At 37.9% G+C, this 13,436-nt stretch overlaps 1 protein-coding gene across 4 annotated transcripts in view; it reads left to right on the top strand.

The window, feature by feature from the left end:
• LOC124150751 (core-binding factor subunit beta-like) overlaps positions 1 to 13,436 on the top strand; it is a 56,421-nt gene that overhangs the window by 24,690 nt on the left and 18,295 nt on the right. For 2 of the 4 annotated variants that reach the window (XR_007221706.1, XM_046522824.2), the window contains exon 6: positions 1,176 to 1,297. The exons of 1 other annotated variant lie outside the window; for it this stretch is intronic. Coding sequence is in view for 2 of the 3 variants with exons in the window: in XM_046522824.2 (XP_046378780.1) it covers positions 1,176 to 1,297 (122 nt within the window). In the remaining variant the exon portion in view is untranslated. The remainder of the gene's footprint in view (positions 1 to 1,175; positions 1,298 to 13,436) is intronic. One more of the 4 variants, XM_046522905.2, reaches the window with a different exon arrangement.

The following is a 13,436-nucleotide window of genomic DNA, read 5'->3' as shown; positions in this document are numbered from 1 at the left end:
ACATACAGCTGGTTTGATAAATGCTTATGTTAAAACCTCTTTGTTTTCCTTAAAAGGGGACATTTGGATGCTTTTATGTTAAAGAATGTATTAGCCATGGAAAGACAGGTGTTCAAAAGAAGACTTTTGTTAGATGTGTGGCTGTGTGTTTTGTTAGGGGGCAAGCTGTGGGGTGTTTATACTTTCTTGGTTGTTGGTTGTGTCATTGTGGATCTTTCTTTGTTTCTACCCAATCCAGAAAAGTGGGTAGATTTGAGGAGGGCTGGTGAGGGGGTAGGGAAGGGGGGTTGGGAAGGAGTGCTGGGCTGGGATTATGTTGTTCCCCTGGTGGTGATGTGTTAGTCTGGAAGGGATGGGCAGTGGTAGGGTGGATTAGTGTTGAGGAAGATGTCAAGGAATGGGATATTTTATTTCAGTTGGGGTAGAGCACTTGCTCTTTTGCTATGTTTGTTGTGTGGTGGGACACAGGACGATCCCTGCCACCAACTCTAGGTTACAGAGACATCTTTGGAATGTTTAGAAATATCACACAATTTAATTTTACAACAAAGAAACTTTCTTGCCAGTTTGTTGTTTTTCTCTTAAAGATTATGTATTTGAAGTGACCTTTATATGATGTCTTGACAAACTTGTATAATCTTATTTGCACAGTTTTGTGCATTAAGTAAATAGAGATCGGAACATGTTGACATAATGCACTTTCATTTGGGACATAGAGGTCTTCTAAGGGAACTGCTTCCAATGTTTTCTATTGGAGATTTTCTAATGTTTGTCTTAGTAGGAGTGGTTATAAAATGTTTATAAAGTCCTCCAGTGGATTTGTTTTGGGGAATGTCTTTTAAAATTTAACAGAATTTGGTTCTCCCATCTTCAGTCAAGTAGGTTTGCAAAAATCTGCTTTTTCATTGTAACCAACAATTGGTAGAGAAGTTGAAATTCTTCTTAACATTTCACGGTAAGTTTGCATTTCAAACTCTTTAGAAAATGTAGTTGCCTTTCTATCTTCAACTTTCAATATTTAAAAACTTATTAAAATCTATGCATCAATGGTCTACCTAGCATTTTGAACATATTTTGTCACCAAGAAATGATTACAAGACCAAAAGACTTTGTTAAAATATAAACCAAAAATCCAAAGAATTGGAGCATTTCTGATTGTTCCCTGTTTTGCTCAGCAGGAGAGACAAATGCTCGTTAGACTTGAGACTGGGGACTATTATCAAACACCCTCGTCGCAGAACGGATTCCCTCGCCACAGAACACAGAGGTCCGAGAAAGATTATCGGATACGTACAAAGTAAGAGGTTCTTCGAATCGCACTTTTTGTTTGGATTAATCTTGTGTCCTGTTTTGTGCACATAGTCATCATCCATGGTAGACCACTGATGCATCCTCATTGCTTCTTGTTCATCTCAATGTCTCTTTCATTCTCTCTCTCATATTCATCCTCTTCACAATTTAATTCTCTCAGGGATCATGTCTTCATGTTGTGTGTAGTACTTGTATTTTATGAGTTTGAAATGTATAAATATTTCCTTTAGTTTCTTACCAACTTGTTTCTACGGTAGTGGTTGCTTCTCACTTGAAACACTTTCTTCATATACATGTATGTGTCATGCAAGTCAGATTCTTCATTTCATCATGGGGAGGACAGGTTTAATCTTTTGTTGGGATACAAGGCTGGGGTTTAAATTTGAAAGCCTCATCAATTTCTAGATCTCAATTTACATAAACATGCTTCAGTTTTCATAAAACTGTCAGGATTGTTATATTATTATGTTCATGTCTGAAGTTTAATATTGAAAGGTTTCATAATTTTAATCATATTATTTGACTCGTGAAGCATACCACTTTTGGAACATGGTTTTTGAGAATGGGGGATCAAAATTGAAAGTATATAAACTTACTTTTCTAACATCTTTCAACAACTTTCAAAAAGACCCCTAAGGATACACATGCTACAAAATTGGAGTAGATTAAGACCTCTGTTTAGTGGGACACAGAATATGTATTTTGATAACATCATAATGATATCTGACTGGTGGAATATATTCTACCCTAAAGAAGTTAAAGAACACCTGATTCTTTCATGCTCCTATAGTTAATCTGTCATGGCATTTGACTCTATTTTGACATGTTTGAAGCATGGGATGACAAAGTAACTATGGTGATATGAAAGAATCGAGTGTTCTTTAACTTCTTTTGAGTAGTATATATGTCGTTTATATGTCTGGCGTATGGCAATACAATACTGGTTCACCATGTAGAGAAGACGTAGGTAATAAGCTTGCCCTTCAATTGCAGTGAGTTTCAATCACAGATTTACTGTGACTATTTTCAACTTCAGAAGATCGCTTTGGGACTGTTGATAAGACACTTTAGCTACATATACCCAAATAGAGTCAACAAGGTATTTTTAGAATTGTAGGTAATCTTTTTCCCAGTCATCAATTAATAACATAAAAATATCTTGTGTGTGTGTGTGGTGCGTGTGCCTGCATGTGTGCGTGCGTGTGCGTGTGCGTGTGCGTGTGCGTGTGTGTTATCATCTTTTGATCAGCCAACTTTGCAACTTTGATTAACTTACATGCGTCATTGAGATAAAATATAGCTTTAGACTTTGTCAAACTAACCAGAGTCTGTTTGTCCTGTGTTTGAATTTGTCCTGATTGCTGTTCTTGGCTTGACAACACCGTGCTGGTGGATGTCTCTATAGTGGTAAAAGTCCTTGACCTAGGTCAGATTAGGCTCTCCTGATTTAGTGCAGCCAAAAGCCTTCAATGGGTACCCGGTAGGATGAGATGATAATGTGACTGTTAACCTTCTTGCACCCACGGGCAGATTTGGTTGTATACTCCCCAGGGAGTTGAGCATGAAAATCAAGTGCACACTGATCATATGACCGGGGTAATAATAATGTAGGTCCATTAGGTGCATTATAAATGGGCATATTATTACAAATAGTATTATTCTTATTACTATCCAAAAACTATCTAGGCATCATTTACAGTAGATTTAGTGGAAATCTGTTTGCTATTATTACCTGAGATTACTAGACCAACTGACATTTTAACATGCTTCACATTAGTGGCTAAAGTGGCAGACTAAGTGGAAGTATGGTGTTACACCCCACTAGGCTTAAACAGTACATATGTCATGCTTGTTCCCCTTCATGTGCACATCAACAGAGGTATCTGTATGGAGGCATGGAATTTTAGATTCTACTTCTAACCCCAGGGTAGCATGTTTTCTCACAATCAGCTGCAATCTTTCAAAAGTCATTTACAGAAAGCCAGGTGTTTCCATGTAGCTATTTTTAACTAGGCTATCTGAGTCAATATGGTATTTGTCCAGACTCCACAGTTATGTAATCAGTATTGACTTCAGCTTGGTGGTTCCCAATATTTAACTTGGCTGCCAACATGGATAAGCTTACCAGATGGAGCCTAATAAACAACATCATCAACCGTGAGACACATCACACTGTTTTGGCTACTTTGATTGTCTTGTTCTGTGGTTAGAATGTCTTTCATTCATTGCCACATCCACAATCATCCTGATTTATGCAACGCCACTTTTGGTAGGGACATGTTGTCTTTCCATGATACACGCAACTGATTCCCCTAATATGTCAAGTGTACATTTAAATATATTGGACATGGCTGTGTGTCTCTATCAAAAGTGGAGTATTTTTCTGTTCCCTTTCTTACCAGTAGTATACTTTGGAATAAAACTAAATTAAGTCCCAAAACTAAATCTGTACCAAAATTTTGCTATAATAGTATATTGAAGTTGTTATCTATAAATTGTGTCTACTTTGTTATGCCTATCAAACAAATTTTTAACTAAATTGATTAAAATGTTGAATTTGATCATGCATGAAATTACTATGACTTCATCAAATTTGGTTATACAAGAATCTCATCTATACATACTTATTCCTAATACCTTCTACACATACAAAACATTGGACATTATGAGATGACTTGCCGGGACAATACCTCAACCAGAGTCATAATAATATACCTGCATCATATAGTATATTACCATGTAGTCATCATCTTTTGATTATTCCATCCAGTCGTCCAGTCGTCCATCCATCCACCCATCCCTCCCCGTTCCTCGTGAGTGTTGAATATGACCCCTTGACCCTGTGCTTGGCCGCGCACACTCTTTGTGCCAGCTCTACCCATGGCCCACGGTTGGCCACGCTTTCCCCAATTATCGCTACCCCTCGACCGTATCTAGCCGTTGGTCTTCCTACTGGGTTCGTGGAATTGAGGCACGTGTTAGGGCAAAAGATTAATACACTGGAGACTGCCAGGGATTAATAGGGACGGGAAAACACCGTTTTTGAAATAACATACAGGGGTGGGCTGGCTCGGAGCGGACTTTATATTGTGGGAGAGGTCTTGGCGTGCAGTAGCGCATTGTTGAGATTTGTAATTTGGAAAAGTTTGTATGAGAAAATAATTTTACATGTCAAAAATGGATGTGGGAACTTTTTTTGACAGCTAGATAATGAAATGAGAAAATAGTTATCTTAAAACAAAAGTTTTTGTGGGTTTTTTTTTGTCAAAGAAATGAGATATTGTTACCCTTTTGTGTAAACAATTACCAATAAATTGCAAAGAAAATGAGTGTTTAAAATTAATGGGGATGAGATTGTTAGAGAAATGTGAGTAAAATGGCAGCACCTGCGTATAGCTGGCTGATAGCTGGAAAGCATAGCCGTGTTTTGATTAATGACTTAAAACACTGTGATTTTCTTGTACCTCTACATGGTCATTACAATCGTTGGCTTAATGGTGCCTTGTCATCATAGTGGAGCTGACTCACCCCCTGTGACGTTATGTCAAGGGGGTCGGGAGGGGGCTGATTGCCGACCAAGAGGGCTGGTCAAATCTGGCAAGGAAAGTTTTCAAAGAATGGACATTTCTGACAGTTTCTTCTTGATTGTAATCATGCTGTGTGTTTTGTCATTTAATAAGTGCTAATTTCTGACAAAGGCTTCAGCCAGACTGTCCTGATTACTAACAATTTCTAATGAAATTTTCATACGGTGGCTTCGATAGTGTGAGTTTGGGATGTTTTGTTTAGCGATTCATTTATCTAAATTGCCGTGATCACTCGGAAAATTTGAAAGAATGGGAGGGGGTCTTTGCATTAAGTGTTTCAATTCTTAAACAATCCTGTTTCAGTGGTCGACAAACACATCGGAAAGGGTTCCCTTAGTCTAAGTGGCAGTTGACTACCAAGGTTTTCATTTCGAACTACTCCCGACCAGGGCACATGGTCGCAAGCTAAGCTCAGAGGGGGGTGGACAATTTACGGACAACAAAAAATAAAAAAAATTGGAAACAATTTCTTAAAGGCTCGTAGTGATGTATGAGCAGTGTAGCTGCCCAGGTGTGTTGCTCCCTATCAATAGCCTCGATAATTGCCCTGGTTTTAAGAGGGGAGAAATTAGTAGAGGAAGCCTTGAGTCCACCTGTAAAGGCTGTGTACTATCCCACAATCAGGGTTGAGTCAGTTCTGTGGTGTCACAGCTCAACTCGGAGCCATTCATGCGGACAATACAACGTTCGGTGGTAAATAACAGTTCTCCATCAGGAATGAGAAACAATCGTGAAGTAGCTGTACTGGAAGAATACTTTCCCCGATCGAAAACAGGTCCACAACAAAACCATGCGTCCCCGTGAAGGGGGGATTGTTCCAGGAATAAGACCTTACAGTAATTCAGTAGAAAGGGCTACAACTCTCAGGCTTTACTCCAACAATGTCCGTTTCTATAATCATCAGTGTTTTCCTTGCATGAACAGCCCGGTATTGTAATCATTCAGAGACTATCATCATTGATTGTGAACAAGAACAAGGATTATCCTTCAGATGTTGAGGTTCTTAGGTTAAAAATGAGAGATTAGTTTCAAAGTGTAAGACTTGTTGAAATATCCAGACGAGTGTATGTGAAGGTGTTCAATTAGAGGACCGTTGATCTAGGATGATATTGAGGAGTTTGTTGACAGAATTTACATGTTTATATATACTCCTCAAAAAAACTTAAAGAACTCTCGAATTTTTCATGTGACGATAGTTGATCCGAGGTGCCCATGACAGATTAACTATAGTCATATGACAAAAATCGAGTGTTGTTTAGCTTCTTTTGAGTAATATACTATTAATCCCCTTCACTATGAACTGCACCAATCCCGATATATACTACTCAATAGAATTTAAAGAACTCTTGAATTTTTCATATGGATAACTCGTCATATGAAAAAAAATGAGTGACTTTACCATTCCAGTGAAGTCATCCTTATTAAACTATCTATGGATCAATGGCTTATTTGTATGTTGTATTGTTTTACGTCCATTAAGATTTTTAAAAAACAGTCATCTTGAAAGTGAGGTTTCCGGTTATCAGGGCCTTGACTGACAGGGTTTGGCTCTATCACACTCATGGTGGAAAAATCTGTGTGTTTTGGGAATCAGTTCTTGTGATGGTTAAAGTGTCTGCTTTAATTAATAGTGACCACTGATGTCACGGGGCAATGAACTCATGCTGTGAAGAAAAACTTGGTGATTACAAGCCAGTGCCTTGCTCTGTCACAACGTGTTACCTAATGCTGCCTTGAATTTATCACTGGCGACTTGGCTCAGATCTTCTGTCAAGATAACCAGAATAAAAGATTGACATGTCAGAACACTACTTAATTACTGTGATTGGGAACTGACATTGTACTTGGGATACACTTGCTTTATCAATGGGAATGACATTTTACTAATTATACTCTTGCATACTCTGCAAAATGCTGCATATGTGGAGATGTGTGCTGTGGTGAACTTGCTTTGTGAATAAGACTAATTGATAATATTTCAATTAAAAAACAAGTTTTTGTAGGCAATATTGGAAATCAAATTTCGAAATACAACAATTCTTTCTCTTTCTTGTGTGATCATCACAGGTGTATTGAAAGAGTAATCCTAACATGGTTATTGGCTAAAATTAGATCACAAATGTGATGCAATGCATATGCTGCTAAGAACCAATCTGTAATAGAGGAGCTCCAATATATTTGGGAACAGGAAATTGGAACAGTGAAATAAAACATTTGTGGTTGTAAAATCATATAAGAGAAATGAGTGTAGATGAAATTAGGAGTCACGGTTAGGAAAATCACAAGCCCTGAAAGACAAATGCAAATCTAATGTTCAACCTTAAGTCTCTCCTCTCGTCCCTTCAGCCTGTGTTGTGTTATCAGTTGTTGTTGCAAGTCGTGGGTCGCTGACACTGTATCCATTCTTGATGTGGCTTGCGACAGGTTTGTGGCTGTTTCAAGTGCATTATGGGTGATATGAGTGGTTTCGGATTAAGAGATTTCGGTTATTTTTTTTGTATGCCTTTTTTATGATGATAGGGGCTGAAGTCATGGTGGCTGAATATTATGTTTGGTCCAATAACATAGCTTGTTTGGCGAGTACAGGATTGCCGGGTTTTGAATTGCAAGCAACACTGGACCCCTCGTCCTCATCACTTGTGATTCTCTTCGTTGGCTTGTTTAAGAGATAGACTCTGGCTGGACATAATAGCTTCATCGTCCCTCAGTCACTGCAGTGAATAGGAGACACTAAACATTATCCCAAGTTCCACGGAGTGGATGTTTTTCAGTGCTCCCCCAAGACCATATAATGGTAATTACAACCTAGAACTGTCCACACTAATCAAGTCCAGATGTCCGATGGCCTTTCGATGACCAGGGTTGTCTTTTTCACATCTTCATAATTTCATGGCTTCCAATTTTCGTTATCAATCAAGGGGCGTTTGGGGTCAAATAAATCAGCAAAAAATGTCATGGCTGTGATTGTCTAAGAGATAAGGGTCAGATGACCTTTCTGTTACGGGTTGGTGCTTGCATTGTGTCCAGTTTGTGAAAACAACCCTCCCACATGGCGGTCTTTTGAATGAAGACAGTGGGTCAGTGTGATGAGAGGGAGCAGTCATTATCTCTCTGTGATCGTTTAGGAGGGGCGGACAAGTGGCCAAGTCAGCTCTCTTTATACTGACCATTCTGCCTCTGGCTTTGTAATATAGATGTCATGGCTGTGCATGTATTATTGGAAGATGAGAGATCTAAATGAACTAATAGCCTGGAAGAGGTGTCTAGTGAGGTTAATTATAACACTTGAAGTGTTTGACATTGGAGGGGAGTTTGGATGAAGGATGATTCTGTTTCATTTGTTTGACAATATGTTTGTATTTGTTGAAGTTGCTCAAGTAGGCGCGACTTTCAGAAACATACTGATCTGGGAGTTTTAAGATGAAATTTTGAGAATGTTAGGCTAGGAAAGAGAAACTTCCTGCATTTGAAAATTTGAAAAATAATAATTAAATTTAATGAGTACATATAGTGACAAGCATATAATAAAACATAATTATGTCATATTTTATTAAATGTGATAAAATCAAGAAATTATATTTGTATGTATGAACAAATCTTTATTTTAAAAAATGTATAAAATCAAAATTGAAAATCAGCTTGTGAATAAAATAGTTAAATGAATAAATCACACTTATTGCTGACAGAAATATGAGATTGCTTCATCACTGAAAGAACAGGCATTAAAATGAAAATCTTCCGAATTCCGTGACCCAGATGTTTCTTGACTCGGAACATCCCAACCCATGCTATGATAGTCAGGGGTCACTGCCGATTTGTGTGAATAGTGCTTATACCCGAGGTGCTTCACCCCAAGGGCAGGCCCTAGTGGAGCAGTACACTGTATTTAAGGGCTAAGTTTGTCCACTGACTTGCCTGGGGCGATCTGCCCAACTACCTGCTCGCTAGTGATTCTCCAGTCCATCATGTCATCATCAACCATCTCAACACGCAGCTCAACTTTGCTTGTGGCTTTTACATTCACAAGGGGGGTTTGTGGCCGCAAACCGCAAACTTTTGTTCCCGCGACTGCCTAAGACGTATACAGATGAACACATGAAAAAGGGGATTTTATTCTTGAACAAGTGTGCATAATTTATTTGCGGCAGACTATGGTATGATGATGAGTCACTAGCTAGATTATGCTAGCAAGAAGCCACTGCACCCACCCTATTCTCATTAGAATATTTTGTGCATGGTTCACATATGAATGCTTTTTGAGACGTGGGCCCATCTTTTCTTTTGCCTCGTCCTCTGATGGCTTTTATTCAGATTCAATTAGAGCCGGGAGTGTAAATTGATTTAATGACTTGACACAGCGAGCTGAGTGATTGTGAGCAGGGCGAGATGTTACGTTTTGTGGAACAGGAGAAAGCGGAGAATACCCATATAGCAGAGCTTTGACATTCTACAAAGAGAGTTTAAAGCATGTTAACCTACAGGAACCACGGCAATTGGCTGCGACAAGTTTAGATTTGGAGAGCCAAACCACAACTATTGAGGACCCCAGTAGGCACATGATAGGACACAATGTGTTGGTTAACTACTGCTACGTATATTTACTTGCCACTTAGGATAGTCTTGATTTAATTCTGATAATAGTTATAGAATCAATCAATCAACCCCCCAGTATCTGTGTTGAGTGAGCGGGCGGGCGGGCGGGCAGGCAGACGGCCATATGATCAGGCAGGATAGGGTAGGTGAACGTGGAGAGGATGGATTGTGAAGGGCTCGGGCCGTGGGGCTCTTGCACCAGATAATACCTTTGACAATACTCACAACCAGGGATGAGGGCATCCTGATTATTGTTGTAATTATTAGTTTCACAAATTACAGAAAACCTGTAGCTATGAAGTGCTTTCTTTTACGATTTAGAGTGAATCTTTCAGTCTGTCAAGGGTGTTTGTCATTTTTACTCTCTCACTAGGGTTGGGTTGCGCCTTTGGCTTTGGCGATGTTACAACGCTGGTACGGAAGTGTTGGAGGAAGGCAGTGTTGTGGTCTGGGACAGAGGCTTGGGTGTACTCCATTGTAATTCCCAACAAAATAACCAGGTCTATTCTGAATGGGTATTTAGGCATGCTGAATGTTTTATGGGATTGTAGTCTAATGTTAAGTGATGTATGCCCACAGAAGCAAATAGGGGAAGGCTTTTTGACACATAGATTAGTACTGTCCTTGTTATAAATTACACCGACAAAATTGCCGGCATTTAACAAAATAACTTGATATTTTTATTGCACAGTTAAAGACAGAGAAAAATTTTGAGGTTGACAAACTGTCCCCTTATTTAGTAATTTAAGAAATACAAATATACAAAAATGATAGAAACGATCATTATTATTCAATTACATAAGTAGTTTTAGGCAAACGTTATGGAGGTATCATTATGAGAGTTCATTAAGATGTGATTGATTATTTGTCAACAAAAAATATCTTTGAAAAAAATGAAAACCGTGTCTTCCTTCCATGGAGATAATAGGATAATGGGAAACACAGCTTAACTAGACAAGTGAAATGTGTGCAAATGATAAAAACATAAACGTGTACACAAAAGATAATAACATGAGAGATCAAACTATAATAAAAACACAAGAGTACTGAACTTTATTCAAATGATATATACACGAGAGCAGTAAACATGAGCTTAGTGAACGGCATACAAATGATAATAACATGAGAATAATGACCTGTATACAATAATAACATTAGCATAGTGAACTGTATACAATAATAACATGAGAATGGTGATCTGTTTATGGATGATAATAACATGAGCATCGTAAACTGTATACGAATGATAATAACATGAGCATAATGAACTGTATACAATAATAACATGAGCATAGTGAACTGTATACAATAATAACATTAGCATAGTGAACTGTATACGAATGATAATAACATAAGTATAGTGAACTGTATACAATAATAACATGAGCATAGTGAACTGTACACGAATGATAATAACATGAGCATAATGAACTGTATACGAATGATAATAACATGAGCATAATGAACTGTATACAATAATAACATGAGCATAGTGAACTGTATACAATAACATGAGCATAGTGAACTGTATACAATAATAACATGAGCATAGTGAACTGTATGCGAATGATAATAACATGAGCATAGTGAACTGTATACGAATGATAATAACATGAGCATAGTGAACTGTATAAAGTAATAACATGAGCATTGTGAACTGTATACAATAATGACGTGAGCATAGTGAAATGTATACGAATGATAATAACATGAGCATAGTGAACTGTATACGAATGATAATAACATGAGCATAGTGAACTGTATATGAATGATACTATGAGCATAGTGAACTGTATATGAATGATACTATGAGCATAGTGAACTGTATAAAGTAATAACATGAGCATAGTGAACTGTATACAATAATAACGTGAGCATAGTGAAATGTATACAATAATAACATGAGAATAGTGATCTGTGTATGGATGATAATAACATGAGCATCGTAAACTGTATACGAAGGATAATAACATGAGCATTGTGAACTGTATACAATAATAACATGAGCATAGTGAACTGTATACGAATGATAATAACATGAGCATAGTGAAGTGTATACAAATCCTTAAAACACGAGAGGAGTGAACTGTATACGAATCATAAAAACTATGAAACTTATTAATAAGCTCCAAGTCAGTTGTTTTGGGTTTCAATTATTGAAATTGAATAGTCTTTGTTATTCTAGCATGATATAAAAATCTCATTTGCTTTGAAGAACAAACACCGATTATGGTGCTTGTTCTTGTATTATGAAATACCAATCCATGCATAATGGTAGTGTTTTGTGAGTCTGTATATTGGACCTTTCATCCTGGCAGTTAATAGGTCATAATTTGTTTCCTCTTCTTAGCCTTCGTCGATATCCTGGTTCGGGGACGTTTTTATTTTCATTTTGTGATTGAAACTTGCATGATATGAAAGCTGTTTGGTGCTTCCATTGTTGTTGATAGCTAACACACACAGAGGTATCTTGTTTCCTGTAACAAGCTATTACTCAGTGAATCAGTCTCATGTTTAGGGAATGCCATTAACTTAGTGAAAATTACACCAGTCTCTCTTGTTTTCTTTATTCAAATATAACTTTTATGATGTTTGCCCACACAGTAATAATCATTATTGTACTTTCCACAAAGAAATCAGATTCATATTTTCAAGTCTCCTCTCAGCTTCTATTCACGTTTCTGTGCTACAATAAAGTCTGTGGACTGGGCTGAGGGTGGTATAGAAAGGACCAGTCATGTTAGGTGAGCCCTGTACTGCCCACAAGCATTGTGGGTAGAGATTCTCCCCAAGGGAGCCTGTTCATCGGTTTGGTCTATTACAGCGGCTAGAATGACCTCTAATTATGATAGATTTAATCAGACCGCAGTCCTGGCATGATGCCACAATTTCTTAAAGAGCTATGAGTGTTTAGCAAATGAGATTAAAAACATTCAGTAGCCGGAATTATTATCTTGTAAGTTTTGTACTTGGATTAGGTTCGAAGTTCGTGACAAATGAGTTTTTGAGCTTTGGGTCTTAGTCTGGGCGTGTAGGTCGGGGAGGGTTGTCACCTTGGCTTGCTCTCTGCACCTGCTAGTAGGGTGCTGAATGGAGAGAGGGTCTGCTCTCCTTGGAGAGGTGTTTGTTTGCCTCGTCCAACCTTACGACAGTTCACCACTTCCTTTTAATTAGGGTTAGAATTACTCTCCCTTTTGATCCCTACAGCCCTGGGAGATTTGAGGTTTTATTGTTGTGAGTAAATCTTATCTAGGATGAACATTGTCGAAGCCAATGAGTCAGGGCAGGATTCTAAAGAGTTCAATCAAATGAAAGGTTTTTCTCTAAACAAGTTATAAATTGTGAATTTCGAATGGAGTGTTTACAAATCTCATACATGTTTATCAGGAAATCTAATATTGAAATTGTGATTTCCAACAACCAGATTCTGTTAATGGAGTGAAAGCTTATCTGAGATCTTAAGGAGACAATACCTTTTTGATATAAAAGCAGTTTGACTGCATTATCTGAATGGCTGATGTTTGTGATAACTCCCCCATTGTAATTTATAATCACGTCTTTCTCTGAATAAACAATACTTCGTGACAATTTCAATCAAATTCACAGATGAACATCATAATTAAACTTCATTTTCCATATTTTTTTGCAAATAATAATGAAGAATTTTCACCTTTATTTTGAGATAACAAGAATATTCAAAAAAATAATTACACAATTTTCATTGTTGGGATATATTGACTGGGCAAGCTCCATTTGAAACACACGTGAGTGGAGCTTTTCAATGGAGTGGAGTGTAAAGAAAGCTGCCACCCCGACACCCAGATGAAGCATTGACGTTGTAGGGACGAGGATGTGGTGGGGCCGGACCACTCAACCATATTTGTTTAATCTCAGGCATTACCGGACAGTGGGGGGGCATAAGAGACAGGGGAGCAGTAGTGTGAA

The sequence above is a fragment of the Haliotis rufescens genome, unplaced genomic scaffold, assembly GCF_023055435.1.
Source record: "Haliotis rufescens isolate VD_foot unplaced genomic scaffold, xgHalRufe1.0.p SCAF_17, whole genome shotgun sequence".
Taxonomy (NCBI): Eukaryota; Metazoa; Mollusca; class Gastropoda; order Lepetellida; family Haliotidae; genus Haliotis; species Haliotis rufescens.
Note: the sequence above shows the minus strand (reverse complement) of the source record. Positions and strands in the feature narration are given on the sequence as shown.